Here is a 25,750-nt window from a genome sequence, read left to right as displayed (position 1 = left end):
CATAATTTAATTCAAGGAGCACCCAACGATCAAATTTTACAAGATGACATATTTCCCAATAGCATCTCTCTGACGGGCTCTCTTAGGCCAGGCCATCTCTGGATATCTCATCCCCGAGGAATGTAAGGCTCAAAGAGACCGAGCATCAAGGAATCCGTTCGCTGACTCCAAGCAGACTTTCAACGAAGCCAGTCCAATTAAAGATATAGATACAAGCATACAATATATAGGGGCCTGCACTTCCCCTCAGATGATGCTACCAAGACCGTTCAGCAATCCCAAAGCATTTTCTGGAGTCTATATTGATACCTTAAAAGTGATACAAAGACTTGGAATTTCCCTTTAAAACCTAGTAAGTGTTGGCCAAAACATTTTATTTGGTATCAAGGGAAAGTCTGGCGCACCAGGGACCAAAAACAATGTGGCTACAGCACCAAGCCCTGGACTGAAGGGCTTGCTGTAAGGCAAATGCCATCCAATATTCTAGCTGGTCGGCTCCGGCAGAGCTGACAACAGCCAAACCCAGGGGCATTTGAGGGCAGTCCTCTAGACCGTGGGCACAAGGGCTCATTCAACCAAGAACTATAGATGTTTCTTTGCTCCAGACTCTAAGCGAAGCACAGGGGTGATCCCAAAGCCCAACACTGCCCTCTTCGATAACCACACCTCTGATGAATAATATTGCTGCTGTTTGGTTTGGGAAAGAGGAGCAAGGACACCATTCGGCATTCCAGAAGGGAAAAGGACTTTGGTGAAGAGTCCACAACTTAAAATGCTGCCCTCATTCCAAATTCCTATCCCATGAAATAGCACGTGAGGATAAACATCTGTCGGGTTTTGAAATCAGACTGCCAGCAGTCTGCACGAGAGGGGGGCGGGCCTGTCTCCCTATCTTGGGATCCTTTCTGCCAGCTTAGGGCATGTCAGTGTTAAATGGAGAAGCTAGCAAGCTGAGGAGGAGAGCCTGTGGAAGTCAGCCTCGGGGGCCGGACCACGGCTGGAGAGCTGGTGGGTCTGCTCCCCCCACCAACCTCCCTCCAACCTAACAGTCATGGAGTCTTCCCTGTTTGCCTTCTATAATCAATTTCTTGCCCTCGGTGACTTTCCCTCCTCCCCCTCTTTACCTGCCTTTCATTTTCTCTCTCATTTCTAATAAGCAAGTAAACAAAAGAAAACAAAAAGGTGGGACCAGAACACACTTTTTTTTTTTTTAAACTGAGAGGGACCCTAAGGATATCTATTCTAACCTCTTAAATGTCTCAGATGAGAAATCTGATACTCTGATTCGGGGACCTGGCCAAGGTACCTGGGTAACCAAAAGCAAAGCCCAACAGGCTTTCCACACCACTGCATGCTCCCACCCCAGCTCCCAGGCGTCCTCTACTGTCCCAGCATGTAGGGACACTTTCCAGTGGAGTCTCATGCAGCCCCAGAAGCTGACTGTCAGCTCTCCCGTTAGTGTTGATTTCTGTAGTATTTAGCACCAAAAATATTTGCACTAGTATATTCCACAAAGTAAGCATCACTAGAGAAGAATGGTAAGGTTCAACCAGGAGGACCAAGCCTCCTTTGCCTCCAGTGGGAAGCCTCTGTGCATGATCTGCATGATCTGCATCTGTGCATGATCTGCTGAGTGAAGGAACACAAGTCCTCGTCTGTTAGCAAGAGAAGGCTTAGTGAGTCTCAAGACCCCACTCAGGGGCCAGGGATATGATAAGAGGGCAGCATCTGGTTCATGTCCAAAGTCAAGAATGGGGAAGACCCTCGGCCATGCCTCTCTACTCCAAGTGACCTCCACAAGCAGGCCACTGTCACTCGGTCCAGGAGGGGATCAGGTGAGGATGACATGGCCGGGAGGTCAGTCTGGGTGACCTGGAGCTCCCAGCAAAGTTCACCGGGGTGGGGGGGGGGGTGGGCGTCTGCATCCAGCCACACCCTGAGAGCTGCTTTAGCATGTTTTTTTAAACTGTGAATTTTGGCGGGGAGGGGTGAGGGGGGGTGGACTGAGGCGGCCACACTGGCTGATGGGATGTCATTTTAAGACTCATTTAACCACATTAAGCTCTTCGAAAATAAATAGATAAACAGGCCTTGGCCAGCACTTCCTGGGAGTGCAAAGAGGCTGGGGATGGGAAACAAGACCAAATGCGCCCTGTGGGCCGAAAGTCACCTCAGACGCTTCGCACGGTGACGCAGGAACCAAGAAGGAGAGGAATGTCCCACGGGACCCATGCGTGCGCAGACCCACATGCCCCCAGGGGCAGCTGCCCCGAGGAGGGGCCCCCTGGCCTCCCAGGGCGCTACGGAGAACCACACAGCACAGTGAGTCCGCGCTGGGAGAATCGAAACATATCAGACCCTGAAGCGGCCAGAGATGAGCAGGCACCTCTCGTTTCTCAGACAGGAGACTGAGACGGCACTTCCCACCACAGGAGGAATAACATCCCCTGCTTGCCCCCAGGGCCCTGGGGTGCTCCTCCTCTCTGCCTCCCTCACCCTCCAAAAACCTTTTCATTCTTTTACCCGCCTTGACCTAAAGTCTACACGTAGACTCTGCAGAGAGCACAACCAGGGAGGAAGAAGGCCGGTGATCCCTCTCTACTCCCCCTTGCTCGGCCGCCCTTCGTTCCTCTACTCTTCAGAGAGGCAGCCGCTTACGGTGGACGTGACCAAGACGCGTCCCCACGGCCAGCACGAGGGAGGGCCTGCGCAGTCTGACTTCGGTCTCCTTCACGGCTCCTTATTCCCAAAGGAACTAGCTTCTCCCCTTAGGCTGGGATGCCTTAGTGCCCTGCGTTGAAAGCCTAGCCTGTTCCTCATTCCCAGCCGCCCCCCAGCTTCCAACCCCTTCCCATGCCCCCGTCTTCCCAGCCTATCAGTGACCGTGACGTAGAAACACAGCCTGTGAGATGGAAGCTACACAGGGTCTGTGTTGGGGAGACTCTCCGGGGTCTGTTTTGGCAGCAACAAGAGCCTTGGAGCCTCACATCTAACCAGAAGGCCCTTCCCCCTCAAGGCCCTCCCTCCATGGACAGCTTTCCCTCCGTTACCCTGCTCAACACTAGACTGCATCCATAGCTCATCCTGCAAGAACAGGCCCAGAAGAGACCCAGGGCCTCGAGGCAGAAAGACAGGCGGGATAACGGCCATAGGACAGCAAAGGGTTCCTCTAATGTAGTCGATCCACCGAGCTCTCCTCGACAATCCTCAGGGTTGGGAGGCCGGCACAGGGCCAAACCCACACCAAACTCCAGCTCCCCTCCCGGCCCAGCTGAGTGGCCTCACTGATCCCCGACTCCCAACCGAGGCTGGCAGTCCCAACACAGCTCTTTTCTATTTGAATAAAAACATTTGTTGGTCTTAAAAAAAAAAAAAAAAAAAAAAAGGAAGCAAAACCACAAACACAGGATTTAGTCCCGAACCCCACAGGGATGCCCATGCTGCAGCTGACCAGGCCGCTCAAGCCGGCCTGAGCCCCCCAACCCGTGCCCACCCTGAGGCTCCCAGGGGGCAAAGGCCGGTCCATTATGGAGCTCTGTGCTTGGGGTGAGCTGAGAGGGACCTGTCCTCTCTCCAGCAGGAGGGCTGCATGGGGCCAGGCCATTATGGAGCTCTGTGCTTGGGGTGAGCTGAGAGGGACCTGTCCTCTCCAGCAGGAGGGCTGCATGGGGCCAGGCCATTGCCTTCCAGGGGCATTTCGTGGTCATGTGTCCGGGAGGCCCAGGGATCTGCCCGTTACAGGCCTCGACAGCAGCGGCCAGGACCCCAGCCCAGAAGCCTCATTCTCTCTCTCCGGTCGGGGCTCCGTCCTCATTAAGATGCCAAGCCTGCGGCCGTGGCCACACCGTGGACGCCTCCCGGAGAAGCCTCGGCCCCTCCCCCACCCCCAGCCCACAAAAGCGATTTTTCAGCCCCTGAGTGTTCACAGCAAGCTCAGACGCAGATGCATCCATCCTTCCAGGGGCTGGAAACGTGAGGAGAATGCCAAGGGGCCGGTGCAGGTGCCAAATAGATTCTCCCCTGCCGGCTCCTGCCCAGTCCACGGCCTCGCTCTCTGAAACAAGCACTGCCCCACACCGTCTCTAGTCCTGGCTTCCTTCCTTGGCAGTGAGGTTTCCCTGGGACGTGCGAGAGGCTCAGAAGGTCGGGGCTGAGGATCTAGGGCAGGCAGGATGAGAAACAGACGACACAGAGGGGCACATCTTATAATGACCTACGAGGAACGAAGTCTCCTGCTATTGGAACCCTGCTGTGTCCACATTCACAGGCAACATGGGGGGTGTTCGCTATGCCCCCAAACTCCCCCAAAGGCCTGAATGTGGGAGGTGAGGCCAAGGAGTCTTTCCAGTGAGGAAAAGGCGGGAGGCAGTGCCTTGACATGGAGGGTTCAAATTTCAGCTTTTTCTTCTGTGGTTAAGTCCAGAACGTCCAGTTCTTGATGTTCAGAGAATAGATGACACATCTCTTTCCAACTGAGGAAGGAACTTGAGCATGGTTTACACCCAAGACGGATGTGGTCCATTGTCACCACGGTTTTGGGTCACGTCGTTTGTCCAGTGTTTAGTGGTAGGCGCCCTCATTGACTTCCAAAAGCATCAGGACTCTACTTTCTAGAACGGACAAATTGGAGAACTGTCTTGAAGCGGAGGAAAGGGGGAAGGCGTGGAGCAATAGTCAGTGGAGACGTGAGGCATTCCAGAGGCCCCCGGGGCCGGTGTTACTTCCTGCTGCCTCCTGAGTGCAGTGGACGAGGTCAGCCCGCGCACCTGTGCAGACCTCGGGGGCGGGGGAGGGGTAGCACACCTGTGCAGGTCATCACCTGCACGGCGCTGATTCGCACTCCACCCCATCTCCTCCGGTCCCAGCGTGAAGACCGTCTCTGCGTCATCAAGGTCTTCGGCCCCGAAAAGCTGGAGCCGGAGATCCACGGGCCCCAGCTTCAGTCAAAGGGAACTTCCATTTGTGTTCATAAGATTTAAGATTTTCTGAGTTGTTGTTACAGTCTTATGGTTTCTGTATCAGCAGTTTCTCTCTGTATTAGAGAAGGTATCTCTCTGTGGATATAGATAGATAGATAGTTAGATATATAAATATATATATGTATATATATATATATTTGCCAAACTGCCTTACAGGATTTTTTCTTTCACTTTTTTTTTCAGTGTTGTATGTGTAGCAGGCACTTGAGTTTATATGAAGATGTTCGCTTCAGTCAGGATGGAAGAAAGGAGTGTGAGGTGGACGAGAGGCGATGTGAGGCCAGGAGAGGGAAGCCACAGAGTATGCGTCCGTGACTGCCAGCCGCCGCTAGCCGAGGATGTCCAGGTAGATGGGGGCGGCTTTCCCCAAAGCATGGAGGACTTTGTAGATCTCCTTGATGTTGAGCCGCTGCTGGGGCTCCCTCTGCCAGCACCCTAGCATGACATCGTACACCTCTTTGGGGCAGACCCGGGGCCGCTCCAGCACACGACCTTGGGTGATGCACTCGATGACCTGAAAATAATGAGAAGAACCAGGACATTAACATCCAAAGCCCCCCTGGGCCCTGGGGCTCCCACCCAGCAGCAGGTGGCGACTTCATGAAGGAGCTTCAGTGCGGAGCCGGGGTGCCCACCTGCACAGGCTGAAGGCTGGATAGAGACAGCACAGAGTCTCTCATCTGTCCTGGGCAGGCTGCCGGCTGGCCATGCCCACCATTGCCCTTTGTGACCCACATCTTGGGCCAGGCCTTCACGGACTCCCCCATGCACACTAGCCTTTACTTGACTCCTCCTCTCTAGTCCTGAATCTCATCTGGATGCTGCACGATTCATTGCCACTTGGCAGCGGGGATTGGCATCTGACCTGTCCCTCCCCTCTTATGAGCCTGGGTGACTTTGAGACCCCCTTGAAGGAACTCTGCACCATCCGGCCCCTCCACGCCTCCCTCCCCTTAGCTCCCATCTCCTGGCCAGCTCCCCTCCAGCTCCCAGCCTCTGTGCATAGCACCGGGCTTCCCTCTATGCTGCCATGTGGTTCCCTTTCTCAGCGAGGCCCCTCCTCCCCTGCTCTTTGCACTAACCCATGTATTTGGCTTCTGTTAAAGCCCTTCACATCAGGACTACTGCTCGATTCACCGCCGCCCAGCTCTGTGGCCAGCACAAGTCAGTGAACCTGACCTCAGCACCCTCATCTAGAAGAGGGGGATCCAATGTGTGCCTCCTGCATAGTCATAAGGCCCAAATGAAGCCAAGGGCACAAAGCATGGCCTGACATACCACAGGGGAGGCCCTAAGGAGGAGTAGGAAGAAAACAAATAATGTAGGGCTGGACCAACCCCAGCTGGCCATGTAAGGACCAAGCCTGTAATCTGTGGTTCACTTCCAATTTCTCAAAGGCACTTCTTTGCTGACATTGAACATGTGACTTTTCACGTTTTCATCTTCCTGGTCTTGGATTGATTTTTAATGTCTCCCTAACTCGATCACTATGAAACCTTGGGCAACTTACCCCAAACTCCAGCTTCCTCGTTCAGAGATGGGTTGTAATGAGAAAATACACGGACTCAGGTCCAACTGAGTGCCTCCAGTGTCTTTGCCCCCATGAGTCTGTGTTTAGTTGGGCAAGAGAAGCGCCTTTTGTCTCCTTTATCTCCTCATGCTGCCCCCAACAGCGCCCTGTCTGGGGTGTTGTCTCATGTCACTCTGACCCAAGGACAGCATGTCAAGCCCCCAATATGTCAGCACTTTCCTGGTCCGATTCACCCCGGCGTCAGTGCCGGCCCAAGAGGCTTGTTTCTGTGCCAGCCCAATCGGTCTCCAGCTACTCAGGTTCTCCGTTATTAGAGCCCTGTTTCCCCACTCCATTACCTTCACCTCCACGAAAAGGGACCCGGCTCAAACTGCAGCAGCTGTTAATGCTACGATCAAAAGCACTCGCTAGTGTCTCCTCCAGTGTGGGCTCACTGGGTTGTCAACCTCCATAAAGAAACCCATGATCAGTGGCTAATAGTACTTGGCTGCTCTGGGCTGTGGAGTGGGACAGGTGGCTGGGGGCAGAAAGCCCACCTTCCAGGCCAACACCTCAGCAAACTGTGTTAGAAATGATTAGAAACACCTTGTTGGCTACTATGAGCTGGCTTGGGTCTCCAGGGCAAATCTACTACTGATACCACAAGCACCCTCCACCCACATCCCCTCTTCACTGGGGCCACGAAACTACATGGAGGCTGTGCTCGGGCTGTGTATACTCATGTGCACACATGTTTGTGCAGGAGTATGTACGTGCATGTACGCGGGTAGGTATATGCATGCATGTATGGACGTGCGTGCATGCTTGCATGTATGTATGTGTGTGTTTACTACCAATCCCACACCCCAAGAAAACAGCAACAATTTTCTTTAAAACACTGCAACAATGGGTTCTGATATACACTCTTTTTTTTTTTAAGGTCATTAAAATGTTTTGTCCTACTTTGGGAAACGTGGTCAAGACTCATTCAGCTTGTGATTGATGAGGTACTACAGATTTAAAGAAGTGTCTTCTTTTTGATCTCTGAAACTCACCGGTTAGGGAACAGGAAAGCAAAAAGGAATACAGTTCTCAAAGACAAAGATACTTTCTCAAATATTCAGATAAGATTGCAATATTAAAAGGCCCTTGTGTTCATGTTTTCATAGAAAACAGAAGACCATAAAAATAAATTGCAATCTCTTATAGGTCTGCTTGGTTGGGAATCCAAGACCGTTACTGTCTATTAACTATTCTCCAGGGCAACATGCGTCTGGTCAGACATAAATGAGAACCATCCTGACTGGCTTTGGAGGCAGGAGTCCTGTGGCCATGGCCCATGCCTTCTCCATGCTGCAGAAGCTCCCATCTGAGTCTCTGGCCAGTCCTCTCCAGAACTCCAAGCAGTTCCCTTCCCTTTGCCCTGAATCTCAACAGGTATTCGTGTGGAAAGTACTGAGTTAATACAGCTAAAGTCCTTAGAAAAGTACCTGGCACTAAATGTTAGCTATTGTGAAAATTTGATTGCTGGAATTTTTATTATTATTATAAATCAAAATTATAAAAGCATATAATGTGTTAATTATGATGATGCTGTTTTCTCTGATGAGCGCTTTTATTCCTGGAGGTCCACACACAGCTCTATCAATAATGTGAAATGTGCCTTCCCCATCCACCATCCTCTGCCCATCCCAGGCCTGGCAGGCCTAAAACCTTTGGGAATCCAGACTCTTTGGGTGTTTCCACAAGATGGCACAATTGAAAAACTCAGAGTTGTTCTTTGTTTTCATGTTCCGTCTTAGGGAGACGTTTGTGATTTTTAAGTGTCGCAGCACAAACAGGACTGGGACTTGCATCTCCATTTAGACATCTGATTTCATGCTCTCTTGACAATTACACCACACTTCCTACAGCTCTAATGTTTTTCCTACTAAGAAGCTCTCCTCTCTTGCTTATACCTATATTTGCCCTGCTAGCTCCAAACACCGCCTCATGTTTTGTATACTAGGTCTAAATCCTGGCCCGAGATAACTCCTATCAGCCTTCCCCCAAATGGAGGTTCCCCTCTAACCCCCTTCTGTACCTCTGTGTTTGAGAGCTGGAACCACGGTTGCTTTCCATAGGTGAAGATCTCCCAAAGGATCACCCCAAAGCTCCACACGTCACTCTCCGTAGTGAACTTCCGGTACATGATGCTTTCAGGGGGCATCCAACGGATGGGGAGCATGGTGTGTCCTCCCACCTAAAAGGGATCAAGACAGAGGCACACACTGAGTGACCAGATGGCCAGAATCGGTCATTGCCTGTCTGCACTCTTCGTAAGTAGATGCGCACTCGATGCCTCTTATTCTGTGATAGCCACAACCTGAACTTGATGCAGCTGCTGTCAGAGTCTCAGTGGAAGTACTGACATCCACGATCTACAATACTGGAGGCAGCTAGAGTGGCAACGAGAGATAATCCCTAAGGGCAGGTGGGTTCCTTGGCATGGAGTACAAAGAAAGATCGCAAGATGACTTGGGGTGGGAGAGGTTTTAGAATCTGGTACTACAGTGAACCTAGCCTTGAAAGGAGGTCCAGAGGGAAGTCAGCAGAATCAATGAGGGAGGCCATCAAGTACCTGAGTATTTTCAGACACCAGGTTGGACTCCTTGGCCCAGGTGGTAAAAGCACAGTATTATCCAAGTGCATCTAATCTGTAGAACCATGACTTTACCTTCTATCTGACAATCCTGAATTTCTCACTGTAACTTATGTCTCAGTGTTTCAAGTGAAGGGAACAGGGAAGTTCCAAATGTATGGAAGACCACAGGCTCATAAGAAATCAGGTGGACCGAAAGAGAATTTACGACAGTTCTTAGTAACATCTCAAAGGCCAGTGAGAAAAGTCTCTTTTAAAATAGCCTACGGAGACCCATCTGTGGGTCTACAGATCTGACAGTCAAGGATGAGAGGAAGTGATTGACATTCAGGGTACCCTTTCCTGAGAAAACATTAGGGAAATCCTCACAGCCCAGCAGGCTAGAGGTATTAGCATAAGTGGAAGAAAATTCACAGCATGTTTTAAAACTCAGGAACTCACTGCATCATTAGCAAATAGAACATCAGAAATGGGAACTTCTGGCTCATACATAGAATTTTGTTGTTAGAAAAGTGCTTGCCATTGATAGAAACAGCTCTCTATAAATGCCCTGGTAAACTATTAATTAGAAGTTCTCTATGGTGGGTCAGTTGGAAGGGATAAGGATAATGAACACTTAAGAATGACTTATTGGAAAATGGGCAATCTTATTTCTAAAAAGGAAAATGATATTTGCCTTATCCACTTGAAATATTTTAGAAGATAAATGATGATAAGGATGTATGGAAGCTGTTTTCAACCTGGGATTTTTATAATCAAGACAGCTCTGTGTCATGTGTAAAGACAAATGAAGGGGTTTCTTTCAGACAAGCAAAGACTCAGAAAGTTGACCACTCATAGCTTTTCAGAAAATAAAGGAGCAAAAATTAATTGAGGATTGCTCCAGAGAAACAGAAAAAAAGAATCTAAAATAGACAATGACTGGGAACATAACAAATAAAGTAGAGTGTATAAGTCACAAAAACGCAATTTAAATCTAAATGGCGGTTGCTAATTTGGTAGTAAAATGTAATACAATTACTAATAAAGTCTTGTAAAATAGAGACGTAAAGTAAATAATAATACTAATAATACTAATAATGTAACTTCCTTTATCTACGACTGCTATTATTAACACTACTTCTCTGGAATGAAACCTTCAGATAATTTCAGCCATAAGTACATAGAAGAATAGGAAGAGAAATCATTAAAAGCCTGGCAAAGGCTTTGTCTTTTAGGGAGGGAAATCAAATTTACAAACAGTCATCAACTTTTGATTACAAGAGTTTCAATTTAAATTTTCTTGCTAAAATTTTTAAGTGCCTCCTAGAAGAATAGAAATAGTACATATAGCTTCCAAACCGGTTTTTAGAAAAGAAAAGCAAAAATCTCTAACCAGTATCAAAAAGATGACAAAAAAGAGGAATGGGTTAAAGATGTTGAAGGCACACTATGAAAAAGAAGTTTAAATAATATCTTTGTATATAATTTATGTCTTTTATACAAAGATAATAATAATATTTTTGTAATAATTTGTATATTATATAGACACTATATACAAATGGGTTATACTGCCTCTTAAATAAGAGAAAATTTATGTTAAAAAATCAAGATGTGTGTTATTTAGAAAAGACATGTGTAGAAGAGCAGAAAATATTAAAAATGAAAGAATGCAAAAATACAATAAAAGGAAAAATGAATATATATTAAATATGTATATTTGATATACACAATATATGATTTAAATGTATAATATCGAATACATAAAATGCTGACAATTAAAAACATGCGGAAAAAAATTTAGAATGCCAAGAATTAAAAGGAGAAAAAGTAATTTAAATCATATTTCAAGATGGCAAAATTCTGCATTATGATAATTATGAATTATTAGGCTCCAAGTAATATAGCAACAAAAATACAAAGACTAAAAACAGGATATAAACCAAAGGAAACTGACAAAACTACTGTTATAATGGAAAACCAAAATACTTCTTTCACAAACGGACAGGTCAAGAAGACAAGATAAATGAAGATACATTTTAAAAATATAGATAATGAGTTTTAATTGATAGATATGAGTATTGCAATTGTGTGTCTTTCAGCCTCCCTAAAAAGTTGAAAATTATTTTCAATTCTCTGAAATAATTTATAAAACCAATCACATATAATACCTCAAAGGAAAGCTGAAATGCCAAGATAAAAACCATGGTAAACATAAAATAAAAATGAGAAACATTTTCTGTGCCAAATAGAAGTTCACAACAAAAGAATAATTTTTTAAAAAGTTTCCCTTTGGTCAATTAAAAAACTATTTGGTAAAGGAATAATTGAAAATTAAATGTAAAACTATTTATTATGATAATTAAATTTGTATTCATTGAAACCTATGAAATATAGCTAAAGTAATTTTTTAAATTATAACATGTAAGGACTTATTTTTAAAATAGTTAATAAATTAAAATATGATTCAACAACAAAGGTAGTAAAGACCTACATGATAATAGAAAGAAAGAGGAAATAAATAATAAAGATAAAATGAGGAATTGGTATAAAAGAAAGCAAAGCAAAACAACCAACCAAAAGGGAAAAAAATTTAAAAGGAGACTTATCTACACAATTAATTGGTAGTTCTTTAAAAGTAATATAACCCTGTGGCAAGGTTAATAAAAGACATAGAGGAGACAAATGTAAAATGTTAAAAATATTACAACAAGAAATTTGAAAATAAAGATGTCATAACTGATTTACTAGAAAAAATTAAGGAAAAAAAGAGAGAAGTAGAAAATTCAAACACAGAAAAACAATTACAATTGTAGTAAAAATTCTATACATTAAAAAAGTACAAGGTCCAGATGATTTTTGGGAGTAAGTTCTACTAAAATGTTTTACCCTATTTATACTTTCCCAAAGCAAAAAATAAAAAATAAAAAAGTTAGAAACTTTCCCAATTGACTTTCTGTGATTTAAATACTTCTGATGATAAAATCAGTCAAACATAGCATATAGCCTTAAATACATGAGTACAGCTATAGATATTTTATCTATATATGTGTAAAATTATCTGTTATATTCATAACATTAATGAATAAAATATTATTATATTCAATCAGCAAGATATTACAAGAACTCCATATTATAACTCAATAAGATTTATAATAGAAATGCAAGAATGCCTCAGCCTTAAGAAATCTAGTGTTTAATTCACTAAAGCGGTAGAAGAAAATCCATCCTTTCAAAAGATGCCAAAATTTTCCAACACATTTTCCTGATTAAATGCCCAAATTCATTAGTAATAGAAGGTAACTTCCTTTATCTAAGACACTGACTATTATACATGCTAATAAAACTTTAGAAGCACAGAAAAGTATCTTCTATCACTGATTTTACACAATACCATTGAGATGGTCCTAGCCAATGCAATAAAGCAAAAATAAAAACAAGGTAGAAACATTGAAAAGGAAGAGTCAAAAACCATTGCATGCATATGATTAAGACTTATTCAAGGTATTTAACTAAAAAGCAATTAGAATCATTATACAATTTAATAAGCCACCCAGATATAAAATAAACCTACAAAAATCAAACTATCCCTATATACCAGTAGTAACAAATTCAATGGAAAATAAGATTGTTTGTATAATAGCAACAAAAACATTATAACTCCTAGGCATAAACCTTAGCAGAAAATATACAAGTTCTAGTTAAAGAAAAGTATTGAAAACATAAAAGAAGATCTTAATATATGGAAAGATATGTCATTTCCTTGAATAGGAAGACTCGATGTCATAAATCTCTCATTCCTCCCTCAAATTAGTCTGCAAATTCAACACAATCTAAACGAAAACCCCAATGGAATGATGTATGGAAATTGACAGGATGATACCAAAATTTGTCTAGAGGAATAAATACTTGATAAAAACAAAGACATATTTGAAATAGAATAACAGGGGAGATTTACTCTATCAGATTGCAAAACATATTATCAAACTACAGAAATGAGCACACTGTGTTATTGGCATAGATATAGACAAATTTCATTGATCAATGGAACAAAATAGAGTCCAGAGGCAGACCCATGTATAATATCAGAATTTAATATATGAAATGATGGGTTAGTAATCAAAGTGTTGGGACAATGAACTATTCATTTGAAAAGTACACTTAGATACCTACCTCACACCATATACAAAAATCATTTCCAGATGGATTAAAGAGCTAAACATAAAAACAAAACAATAATAATATTAGAAGAAAACTTAGAAAAATATCTGTATAACTCAGGAGAAGAAGGCCTTCCTAAATAAGACACATGTTCAAGAAGCCGTAAAGGATAGGATTTTAGCGATACAACTTGTAAAAACCAAACACTTTTTGCATGGCAAAATACAAAATAAGTATAGTTAAAAGACAAATGACAGAGGAAATATTTGCAATATATGTAACAAAGAATTAAAATCCATATATCATAAAGTGTTCCTTTAGTTTTAAAAAAGCAACCCGACCAAAAAAAAAAAAAAAAAAAAAGATGAGGAAAGGGTAGACCAGATGATCCACAAAAGGGCTACAAATGAGCACAAACATATGAAGAGATGCCAATTAAAACAATGAAGAGACACATTTTTGAATGTCATATGGGAAAAATTGAAAAGGTTGATACTATCTAGTGCTTGAAAATGTACGAGGATAGAGTTATTCTCAGGTGTCACTGCTAACTTATCTGCGGGCAGCTTGGCAGAGTCTGTCCACACTGAAGATGCTGAGTGCCTTTTAACTCAGTAATTTTACTTCTAGGAGTCTTAGAAAATATTTGCTCCTATAAGCAAAAATAATTGGTTGAAGGGGCTGCTTATTTCATTGTTTTTAAGGGCAACAACTTGTCCATCATTATACATATATTTGTAGTGGTTAAAAGGAATATAGTGGAGTAAGTGTAGTGATATGTAAATAGGTCTAGGATACATTAAATGAAAACACAAGACATTAAAACTATATATATTAGCATTCTAATTCATGTAGAAATGTGTCTACATAAGCAAATACATTAAAAGGGAATAATGCCTAAGTCTGTAAATGCATAGAAAAAGATCCAGAAATACAGTCATTAAACTAATGTTTCCTCTGGAGAAGGAAATGAGAGTGAGTACTGACCAGAGAGAAAATACCACCTTTTTACTATATGTACTTCTATGCTGTTTATAATTTCATCATGATCATGTGTCACATTTAAAATGTTTAAAAACTATAAAAGGAAAAAAGTTAACATCTGAGTAAAGGAAAACCAGTGGACCTAATTTCCGTAAGTTCTGTATCAAAGATGATGTTCTGTAAAGAAAAAGTACGGTTGTGATAGAATTTTGTAGAATAGCTTATTTGACCTGGTTTCTTGGTGAAAAAAATAAAATACAGAAACATTCCTCTTTATGAAAAATTTCAAGTCATGGATTCCTCCAAACTGATGCTGGTGTTTGCCTCATTTAATGATTTTATACTTAATTCAGAAGAGGTATTCCAGACTGAAATCTCCAAATTTACGAAGAGGGAGTAATTCTAGTGTGCTGGTGTAAACCTTGATGAGCTTAAGTGTTTGGGAATAAAAGTATTAGAAGGGTATTAACTGACTACAGGGACCCCACTAAGAAAAATTTTATCAGGATGTTCACCACCAATGTGGGTGAAATTTATCAGGCGTTCCCCTGGAAGTGGACTAAAATATTTCAAGAGATCAGTAACATAACAAAAAGAGAAATAAATTGGGACTCAGAAGCGCTGGGTTGTGATGTGACCTTAGACAAGCACTCAACCTCTTTTTCAATTTTCTCATCTTCAACATAGGAATCAAGCAATGCCCCTGCTTAAAGTAAGATGAGGTATGCAAAATCCCACTGAGTATTGTTAAATGCAGAAGTATACACATAAAGTGCAATGACTATTCACTATGTGTGTCCTTACACACTCATGGGTCGCATAACAAACCTCATTTCCTGGTTTCTATATTCCCATAAAGACCACCTAGCCTACACTGATTTTCCTCCAGGAAAATAAAATCTACATCCTTCTTCCACATCAGAGAGAGCTAGTCTGGGAAAGCTAGTGGTTAAATCCTTCACTGACAAGAAATATTGACAAATAGTCCCATGGTAAAACCTAACCAGACAAGCGATGGGCTGACGTGATAATCTTCATAAGAATAATGCCAATGAAGGGGCGCCTGGGTGGCTCAGTTGTTAAGCGTCTGCCTTCGGCTCAGGTCATGATCTCAGGGTCCTGGGATCAAGCTCCGCATTGGGCTCCCTGCTCGGCAGGAGGCCTGCTTCTCCCTTTCCCACTCCCCCTGCTTGTGTTCCCTCTCTCGCTGTGTCTCTCTCTGTCAAATAAATAAATAAAATATATAAAAAAAAGAATAATGCCAATGAATGCACACTGAGTACCAGTCACACATCCCTCATTTAATCCCATCCTATATGATTCGAATTCCCTATTATCCCCATTTCACAGATGAAAATAAAGTAACTTGCCTAGCCACTGCCTGAGAAATACTAGCTAATGATCCAAACTCTCGTGTTACATTAAAGACCTGAAGGCTGAGCTTTGAAACAGGAAACATACAGGAAAAAGGCAAAAATTCTAAGAAATGATTCTGGAAAGAAAATAAATACTTGGAGATCTTTGGATTACACTACCTTGGATACCATCTTCCACCACCTGTATTATCATGGATCCCCGTGTTGTCAGCCTGGTCATCCATCATAACATTCTTTTTCACCTAAGGCATTAGCAGGCACTGATGATTACTGCCCAGACCCAATATTCCATTAGCGGCTACAGAAGGGTGGCATTCTAATTCTAGCATCCCCTCTGCATACACTTGCTGGAAATCTTCTATAAGTGAAAAATTTCCCTCATTAACTATTTGATTATACCGACAACACTTCATATGGGAAATGCCTGGCCCTCTCCCTTTATTTATCAGTGCTCAGAATAATGAATTCATTCCCTAGCATCCTCCAAAGATGACCAATAAGAGGTTTGGTTTGGTTTGGTTTGGTTTGGTTTGGTTTGGTTCTGAGAAGTATTATTAACTCCTGTATGTGTGTGTTTGTGTGTGGGGGTGGGGGGGGAAGGTAGGCTTCTGACATGAAAAAATATTATAGGCTCATCTTGTACCTTTGTTGCCCCAGCCCTATAAGTCTTTGATCCTTGCTTCTGACATGAAAGATAGCATCCTTGCTTCTGACATGAAAAAAACATGATAGGCTCATCTTGTACCTTTGTTGCCCCAAGCCCTAGAAGCAGCCATTTCTCCAAGGAGCCCTGGATCCTTTGGGTGGACAATGGGATATTTAGAGACTACACTATGGATGCCAGGAGTGTTCATTGCTATTGGGATGGTCATTATTTCTAGGTGTTTATAATGGAAGTAGCTAGGAAAAACTTCTAAAAGAAAACACATTATGAGTTCATATTGATTTTTCCAACTCAAATTTAGGATTACAGAGCTTTTACTTAACCTCTTTGATTTTATATCAGTATTTTTCCTTATGCTGAAAATCTTGAGTCCTAAATTAGTAATATTATGTAGTTGCTTTATCCTAACATATGTTTATAAAATACATATAATATACTTAATATACAGTTAGGCTTATGTGTTTCATTTTGCTTTTTATTTTGAAGAATTGGTTTAATTCTACAAATTTAAATGTTTATAATGATGTGAAAACTGTCCCATGGTTTCAAAGCTAAAACCAACAAAGTACATCAGATCCAAGTCTGATACCATCTCTGTCCACTCTCCCCACCGTGATCTCCTCCTTCCCTACAGGTAACCTTTTTTTTTTTTTTTTTTTTTTTTTTTGGTTTGATTTTAGTTTATTCTTCTATTGTTTTTAACATAAGAAAATACAGGCTATATTCATTTTCTTCATTCTCTTAGATAAAAGTAACATACCTGTTGTGTACTTTACTTTTGTTTGCTGGGGTGCTTGTTCCTTTTACAGCTGTCTTGGACCCCACCGAGCATGACCATGCCACAGTTTGTCTAGCCAGCCCCCGACTGATAGGACTCAAGTGTTTCCACCCTTTTGTTATTGTCAGTAGGGAAGGTGCACTTTTTACATACATCTCGGGTGACTCCTCACCCCATAAAGAATAATAGCCTAGAATTCCTATTCAGTGTAACATGCAGAGATGTCTGCAGTGCCCATTGAAGTGGTTCCAATCCAGGATCCACATAACTTTGGAGACACATGAAGTTTTTCCAATGGGTACCCAGGCAAGGAAAGCATTGAAGGATTTCACTGATCCTAAACCCCCATATGGATTTTTTTTTCTAACATTGACTGAGCACCCACTGTGGCCCAGCAATCCCCCTTCCCAACTGTGCGCACACACACATGCGCACTTGCCACCTCCACAGGAAATACAAGACTCTCACTCATCCTAAATCTCAGGGGAGAAAACCTACTGAGTACAAACGAATAAACGCTATGAAATACTAGTACGGGTGTTGAAAATGAATGTCTCTAGTGGCTGGAAAGTAAATCCTTTCGGCGTCGAGTCGTTTCCAATTCATTTCAAACGATTGAAGGGGGACAGACCTAAAAGAATGATCAGCTAAGCGGAGATTAAAAAGAAATTTTGATAAGAGGCCAATATGAGAGGGGAGCCTGGGTGGTTTAGTCATTAAGCATCTGCTTTTGGCTCAGGTCATGATCCCAGGGTCCTGGGATCAAGCCCCGCATTGGGCTCGCCTGCTTCTTCCTCTCCCTTTGCCCCGGCTTGTGTTTCCTCTCTCGCTGTGTCTCTCTCTGTCAAATAAATAAAATCTTAAAAAAAAAAAAAAAAAGAGGCCAATATGAGATTTTAGGCAAAAGGCCTAACAACAGTTCAAAGAATTGAGTCACATTGCAATAACAAAACTCCTTCCTTTCCATCTATTAGTTTAGTGTAAATAACGTTTCTCAGTTCTTAGAGTTATATAAATAAAAAACAGGAATAGAATTGATCCTGAACCTTCCTTACTTTAGCAATAAATAATATTCATTATGGACTAATGGAAAAATATAAGAGATGCATTTCCAAAAATCTCATACTTCTTATCGTTCCTATTCATCAAAGTTGTGCTATAAATGCATTATTTTGATCTGCTGCCTACGTCTATGTATTGCTAATAATTGTAATGATAACTCAATCCCAAAACTGTTACCATCTAGGAACTAATGGTTATCAGACATTAAAAATTAAATTTAAATATTCATACATATTTTTGTCACACTAAATTATGATAGAGAGGCCAATAAAAGGCTTTCATGCATAAAAATATAATACATAAGGATAAAACTTGGTAGGGTAACTGGAATGAAAACATAAATTCAGGAAGAAGAAGGAACCCCATAAAACTGACTGTTTAAGCCCTTGTTCATGTGGTTAATAGATGATGTATCAAATTGCTCTGATATTTAAAGTTCATTAGATACATTACAGAAGTGATGTATTTTTTTAATGCCAATATTTACAATAGTCTGGAAATGGCATCGTTTGCAACTATTCGAAATTACATTGAAGATTTTATATAGCAACTTACAAGGCACGGGGGGCACGCATAGGTGATTTTTCAAAATTCTTTTAGGGGCATCAAAGGTTTGAAAACCACAGGTCCAGAGACTGAGCCCCTAGCGGTGTGAAGTTTGGAGTCTTGTCTCTCTGCCTCAATTCTCTCCTCAGGGCGGTACCCCACTCACCCCCGTCAGCAGTATAAGGGGAGAGGATGCAAAAGGTGGAAGCAAGAGCTGCCGCCTCACCTCCAGCCCGGGGTGCCTGCCAAAAACCCCCAAACCCCACTCCTTTAAGTCCTGAGCCCTTGCTCCCCACCCTGCTCTGGGGGCCAGGAGTGGTGGGACTGAAGGTGTGAAGAGCTGAAGGAGGATCTCAGGCCCCAGTTCCAACGAGGGCAGGATGCCCCACTGCACAGAGTTCTTCTGGGGGGTGTCCCTCCACCCATCTCCCCACAGCCGCCTCTCCTCTCCCGTCTTCCCCGAACAAGGCACTGTCTCGCTATTTTCCACAGAGAGACACCCACTCCCCTGCAGGCAGAGGGATCCCACTGCTCTGGGCGAAAGAGGAACTCTGAGCTCTAGAAGGCCTCTCAGCTCTCTGCGTCTAATGACACAGAAAAGGAGGCAGCTGGTGGGTTGCAAAGACCTCATAGAAGCCCGCTTCTCTCCCAGAAGTTCAAAACGGCTATGCTCATGCGACTCTGACAAGGTATAAAGGAGACAAAGTGACCCATATTTCCCAGATAAGGAAACCACAATGCAGCAAAGGTGAGCAAACACGGATTCACAGGGCGCGATAGCTGGTGAAATCTCCCTCGGAAGCCTCTTGATATAAATGGCCTAAACGTAGGAGGAAAGATGCAAAGTCCTCCTCGAATGTATCCTGTCTCTAAGACAGCAAAAATAAGTGGTTCCACTCTAAATCAGTTGATTCACTCTGCTGATGGCTTCAAAACTTCAGAAGGACATGACTGTCCTTCCTGAATTAACCCTACTCACCGCTTGCTCCCCCACCCTGACAGCTGGGCTCTCTTAATAGCTCCTTCCCCACATATGAGGGAGGCCGCCAAAGCCTTAGAAATGGTAGTCTGCCCTTGCAGATCGTCCCCTATTCTACCCACCCCCCTCCTGTCCTTGATCCTCTCTCCCCTCATTTTCCCCACTTGGCTATTCTGAAATTACAGACACTGTATTTCCAACCAGCTTTTCACCCCTCTGCCCAGCCCCGTTGGCCCACTCCCCAGGCATGCCACTTTGGTGTGAGAGCCTGTCTTCCTTCCAGGGTGCTCTTTGGGGGACCAGCCCTACCTGGTAACTGCATCCACTCCATCTCCCCAAATCCAACATTCGTCAGAATCCAGGGCTCCAAAGGAGAGCTTCAATGCTAAAGCTGTACCTCAGGAACATACAAAGTGGGAAAGGCCTTGGAAATGACCTCGTCTGCCTCCAGGCATGAAAACCTTGGCTGGAAGAGAGGCAATGACTTGCCCAAGGTCACTAAGAAGAGTAAATGAAATGGAAGTCCCCTAGAGTCTTGTTCTTGTTTTCAATGTAAACGTATTCCTAGAGAAAAGCATTTATACATACAGGGATACAAATCAAAAATATACGGATTGAGTCTTTTTTTTTTTAAAGATTTTATTTTATTTATTTGACAGAGAGAGACAGTGAGAGAAGGAACACAAGGAGGGGGAGTGGGAGAGAGAGAAGCAGGCTTCCCGAAGAGCAGGGAGCCCAATGCAGGGCTCGAACCCCGGACCCTGGGATCATGACCTGAGCTAAAGGCAGATGCTTAACGACTGAGCCACCCAGACGCCCCATATACGGATTGAGTCTTACAAAGCTTAAATTTCAGTTCTATAGCTTCTTTGTGTTCATCCTGTTGCATTTAGACTTTGGGTCTCCCAGTAGAACTCTGTTTCCCCAGTTGTGTGGGCGAGGCCTTAGGGATGTAATAGTCTGAATATTCATCTGATTTAAATCTGATTAAATCTACAACAGGGATGTGCGCAGTCACAAGGGCACGTCTGTCCGTGGCTTCACTCCAGTTATAAAATTCCATGGATGAAACACTTACATAAGACACTGAGATTTTCTATAGTGACATCAGACTTCTGACTTCATAAGGCAGAGAACTGTTTGCCTTCCTTTTGCCTCCCCTCCTCTTCCTGATATAGTGTAGGCCATGCTATCACCTTGCTTCTTGTAGACACAGACTGAAGACCTCAGCCCCGGGTCTAGGAGGTAGTTGGGATTCTCTGGAGGGAAGGTACAGAGGAAGCTCACAAAGACATCATTATAGCGTGGCTCCCTCTGAGCCAGGCTTTGTGACAGTTTATGCAAAAGGCATCCATTTAGCAGAATCTCAGTGGAATGGCTGTTTCAGACTGAGCCTCTAGCCCCAGGATTAGGAAAAACCCTTGGAGTCTTCCAAAAATACAGGGAGTTTAAGAGCCAAGCTGTTTAGCAGTGTGAACCTTGAGGATAAATAGACCCATTGTGATTCCCCCCAACTCTCTTACCTAGAGCTACATCTGCCAGAAGCAAGTTCTCAGATGGAAGGTCCAGGGACACATACCTTCTATAACTCCCCTTTTTGTTTTCCCCTTTCTAAATCCTGTCTAAATGCTGGCCCTCATTCAGACACCTCACTGTCCTTTATTGCCCCCAAGCAATATGTATATAATTTTTTTTTTTTTGAGCAGACAGTGCAAGTCCAAAGATGTAGGTTGAAAAATAACTTGCCCTTAATTTCTTTTTACAGATGCCTAGACGTGGAGCCTCCTGGCTGCGCTCAAATCTTCCAGTAGAAACAAACCATCGTGAAGTTATTAGAAGAGCTCAATGCACTAAACAGAGCTGGAGGTCTCACTTCAGCTCAGATCCACGGATCACACTGGATCTAGACGGATCCACCCAAACCCCGAGCGCTTGCCAAACATTAATAGGTAAAGGGAAACGGGAGAATAAAGGCTTCTTGTGATAAATCTAGATTCTTACTGTACCCTGCTCAGCTCTGGCTGTTCCCCCAAGGTTTTGATTTAGATTCAGACTTATTTAGCAAACATAAGAAACTCTCTTTCAGACAAGATTGGCTTTGCTCGGTATTTAATGCCAAAAAAAAAAAAAATCTAAAAAAATATGATGACTGATATTGAAAATGTGTGTACAGGATAAGGAAACAGACAATCTGAAGGAACAAATGGGATAATGTATAACTTAGGCAATGCCTTTTACTAGCTAAGCAACTTTAGGGAACTTACTTAACCTTCGGAAGACTCACCTTTCTTATGTATAAAATCATAAACTACGTAGAACATGTATGGAAATTCAGTGAGATATTAAATGAAACAGAAGCATGCAGGGTTTTTGTATACACATGCACATATGTGTATGTAGCCTCTTCCAAGGTGCTAATTTCTCAGTGTTTATGTTTACTGTACAGCACTTCTCGTTTTTCCAGAAACTTGGACATTCTGCCCAGTGACCCTTACACCAAGGAGACACTGTTCCTGAATTATGGAGAAGGAAATCAGCTCAGAGATGGAATGCCAGCAAACCCAGCAAGGCAGGGGCCAAGCTAGAAGTGAATCCTTCGCCATACTCTAAATCCTTCTCCTTATGGGTTTTGTGGGTTCGAGACAATTCCCCTTCTAAGCACTGGGAACAGGTTTCCAGGATCAGTGGGGCTGCCAACTCAGATCCTTGGACTACTTGGCTGTTTACAAAAGCAGGGTTTCGACACCCAGGAAGAGCAGCTAATGCAAGTCCCAGAGTAGACAGGACTGAGCTGGTTAGCATATTCTATGGATGGAGTTCAATGACTTTATTTCCTTTGTTTTAGGCCACCTGGCAGGAAACAAGAAGGAAAAGCAAGATGATTTGAATTTAAGAAGCAAAGAACGAGACGGGCTCTTTTTCCTCAAAAGGCAGACCAAGCTGTAAATTGTCTCCTCCAGCCATTGGTAACAAAAATGTGCCTCCTATTGACTGAACACCCAACAGCCTGAAGATGATAGCATTGGATTCCTTAATCACGATCTGAGTTTTATGACATCATCTTCCGATCCTGAGCCTTCTTTCCAAGCCCAGTGGTGACCAGAACTGACTTGTACCAACAGTGGAGAAAGAGCTTTTCCAGGAAGTGACAAAATATTCTCCCTTGCTAGCTGGTGAGGTCCCATCTCTAAATAAGCTCAGGCCGGGTGCCCACCTCTTAGCTTTGGATAAGAAGATGGACTGCTTGGCTTTCTTAATTGAATACGTTTCTTTTGAATTCCAAGATCCCAACAGCCCAGCACAGGGGACTGGCCACTTGCAAAGTCTGTGATGCGGACCGCATGCTGTGATCATGGGAGAACCTGCTTGCACAACCGCTGCTGGGGCCCCACATCAGCTGCCTGAGAAGCAGACGGCGAAAACAGCCTCCATTTGCTGCTCTTGATCTTCATTTACCTCCGAGAGACTTTGGGAGGACTGACAAATGAAAGACTGTTTATAAAGCATAGTCAACACTATGAAATGACTCTTGAGGGGCACCTGGGTGGCTCAGTCGGTTAAGCATCTGCCTTCAGCTCAGGTCATGATCTCAGCATCCTGGGATCGAGCCCCACATCGGGCTCCCTGCTCAGCGGGAGGCCTGCTTCTCCCTCCCTCTGCTCTTGTGCTCTCGCTCTCTCTCTCTCTCTCCCTATCTCTCTCTCTCTCTCCCTCTCAAATAAATAAAATCTTTAAAAAAAAAAAAGAAAGAAAGAAATGACTCTTGACGCTGTTAACATAGAGCATTATTTCCTACAATGACAGGGGTGTCTGCCCTGATCCGACACCTGTCACCTTGAAGGGCTGCTTCTTAACTGTGTCTAAAAGACATTTTGCCAGCTGAGCCCTCCCCACATCCCTTATTGTGATGATTCCCACAGTATGTTGTGGTCTGTGTATCTTTCATCTCTCTGGGCCACAGATTGGAAGGAGGCAGGTAGCTATGTGTCTGGGCCGGTGGAGAGGTAAACTGAGGCAAGGTCTGATGCCCCTGGCAAAATGCACCTTACACACTCTGCTCAGTGCAAGGGCAAGATGTCCTATTAGAAAAGCTGGTGGGTGCAGAAACAGGTTCCCCTAATGGGAACAGAAGGCAGTGCACCCCTAAGCAGATCTTAAAATAGGGGCCCAATAACATCGTGATACACAGACAAACACAGTCACAAATTCATATAGCCATGTCACTTCAGGAAATCAGCTAAGCTCTCTGAGCCTCAGTTTCCCCATCTGTTGAACATCAATTGCTATCCACCTGCTAAAATGGCCATGAGGATTGAATAAAACAACCCACGTAAAGCATTTAGCGTAGTATACACGATGGCCAGAACAGGGACCAAGGCTTGCTGCAGCAAATAAATATTTGCAAGAAGCATTCTCTAGAAGGGAATGGGTTTTGAATCTCTGTGTGTGCGGGTAGATGGGGGTATTTGGTGGTAGTAAACATTTAGGCTGGATTAGGAAGTAAATTTCCAGGGTCCTTGGCTATAGCTCTTTCCATGTAGGCTTACCCTGAGGAAGGAGAAGTCTCCTCCGTTTGCACTGTGATAATAAACAAACCAGACCCTTGCCCCCCTCCTGCTCCCTCCCTCCACCTGCCCTGTGCCCTTCACGAAGCATTCACAGTCCCCCGATTACAGTGCTCTGAGCAGGTACAACAGATCTGCCAAAAAGACACAGCTGTAGCTAGAGGTAAAATCTTCGACTTCTAAACCACTCCAAATTAATCATTCTAGCTGGAGGGAGATGCGGGCCTTTGGGCCCCCCTTTTGTTTTATTAACTGCCAACTGAAAATGCCAGAAGTAGCTGGGGAAGAAGCGCAAAATGGGGGACAGGGAACACTTTGCATATTTTAATTACTTCAATAAACAATACACACCACAACAGAAACCTACCCTCGATGGCTACATCCCGAGGCAAAGGAAAGCCGGAAAAGCACCATGGGACAGGATATAGAAAAAAATACCCCACTCCTTCCATGAGAGGCTGCCTTATCCAGCTTCTCTGAGCTGAAGCCAAGCTCCCTGTCCACCCGCTAACTAGTCTAGAGCAGTTCCTACGAGGGCCAGGAGAAGCAGACGCTAAGCGCCTTTTCACACACCCAACGCTTTCTGGAGAATTCAATGCACCGCTACACCCAACGGAAAATGGGATTCTTCTTTGAGTCATGAAATAAGACCCTCTAGGGCGCCTGGGTGGCTCAGTTGGTTAAGCGACTGCCTTCGGCTCAGGTCATGATCCTGGAGTCCCAGGATCGAGTCCCACATCGGGCTCCCTGCTCAGCTGGGGGTCTGCTTCTCCCTCTGACCCTCTTCCCTCTCGTGCTCTCTATCTCTCATTCTCTCTCTCTCAAATAAATAAATAAAATTAAAAAAAAAAAAAGAAATAAGACCCTCTAATTCTGAAGGAAGTTTCCTTGGTGCCCGGGGGGAGAGAGCTCTCAGATCACTTGCTGGATCTCTGGCTGGACCACAAATGTGAAAGGGTGGATAAAATCCCCCACCTTCACTTAAAAGTGGGGGCTCGACTTAGAAAACATGATGGGATGACGTTCTCAGGGCAGCCTGCCGATGGATGATAACAGCAGCTGAGGCCCCTGTGAACTGCAAAGTGATTAATAAACATAAGTTAGTACCACCATTATTTTTATGCATCACGCGTTCCTAGCTAGCCTGTCCCCTGAGAAATTCTAGGAAAGGGGTATTAATTAACATAGCCACACAATCCATACAGTGCCTAGAGATGCCTCAAAGCATCCTAGGAGGGAGGAAGCTGGAAGCGAGATCTGCTACCACAGAATAGGGTAGAAATAGCACTGGACTGAGACTCAGGTCGTCTGAACTCTCGCTCCAGGGCTCCCAGCGTGCCCCTCTGTGCTTTGGCACCCTCTGCTTCCTCCTGCTCTCATGTTCACATCTGTAATGATTACGTAGCCGGAGCAGAGGGTTGCAAAGATTCTTCTCCATTCAAAAACTGCGTGAAATTGTCCAAAGCAAAATGTTCTCACCTGAATCAATATACCAAGAGCACTGAACAAAAGCTCATCTCAACGCC

The 25,750-nt window shown here is 43.8% G+C and overlaps 1 protein-coding gene across 4 annotated transcripts in view; it reads right to left on the bottom strand.

The window, feature by feature from the left end:
- Nucleotides 1-3,356: 3,356 nt before the first annotated feature.
- The window catches only part of NTRK3 (neurotrophic receptor tyrosine kinase 3), a 379,660-nt gene continuing 357,266 nt past the window's right edge, over nt 3,357-25,750 (bottom strand). For 2 of the 4 annotated variants that reach the window (XM_032391890.1, XM_032391891.1), the window contains 2 exons: nt 8,573-8,731; nt 3,357-5,493 (listed from right to left, as the gene is read on the bottom strand). In XM_032391890.1, coding sequence (XP_032247781.1) covers nt 5,308-5,493; nt 8,573-8,731 — 345 coding nt within the window. In that variant the 3' untranslated portion in view covers nt 3,357-5,307. Of the gene's footprint in view, nt 5,494-8,572; nt 8,732-13,282; nt 13,325-25,750 lie in introns of all 4 variants that reach the window. The other 2 variants (XR_004297851.1, XM_032391894.1) reach the window with 2 other exon arrangements.

Source organism: Phoca vitulina, unplaced genomic scaffold, assembly GCF_004348235.1.
Source record: "Phoca vitulina isolate PV1807 unplaced genomic scaffold, GSC_HSeal_1.0 scaffold65, whole genome shotgun sequence".
NCBI lineage: Eukaryota > Metazoa > Chordata > Mammalia > Carnivora > Phocidae > Phoca > Phoca vitulina.
Note: the sequence above shows the minus strand (reverse complement) of the source record. Positions and strands in the feature narration are given on the sequence as shown.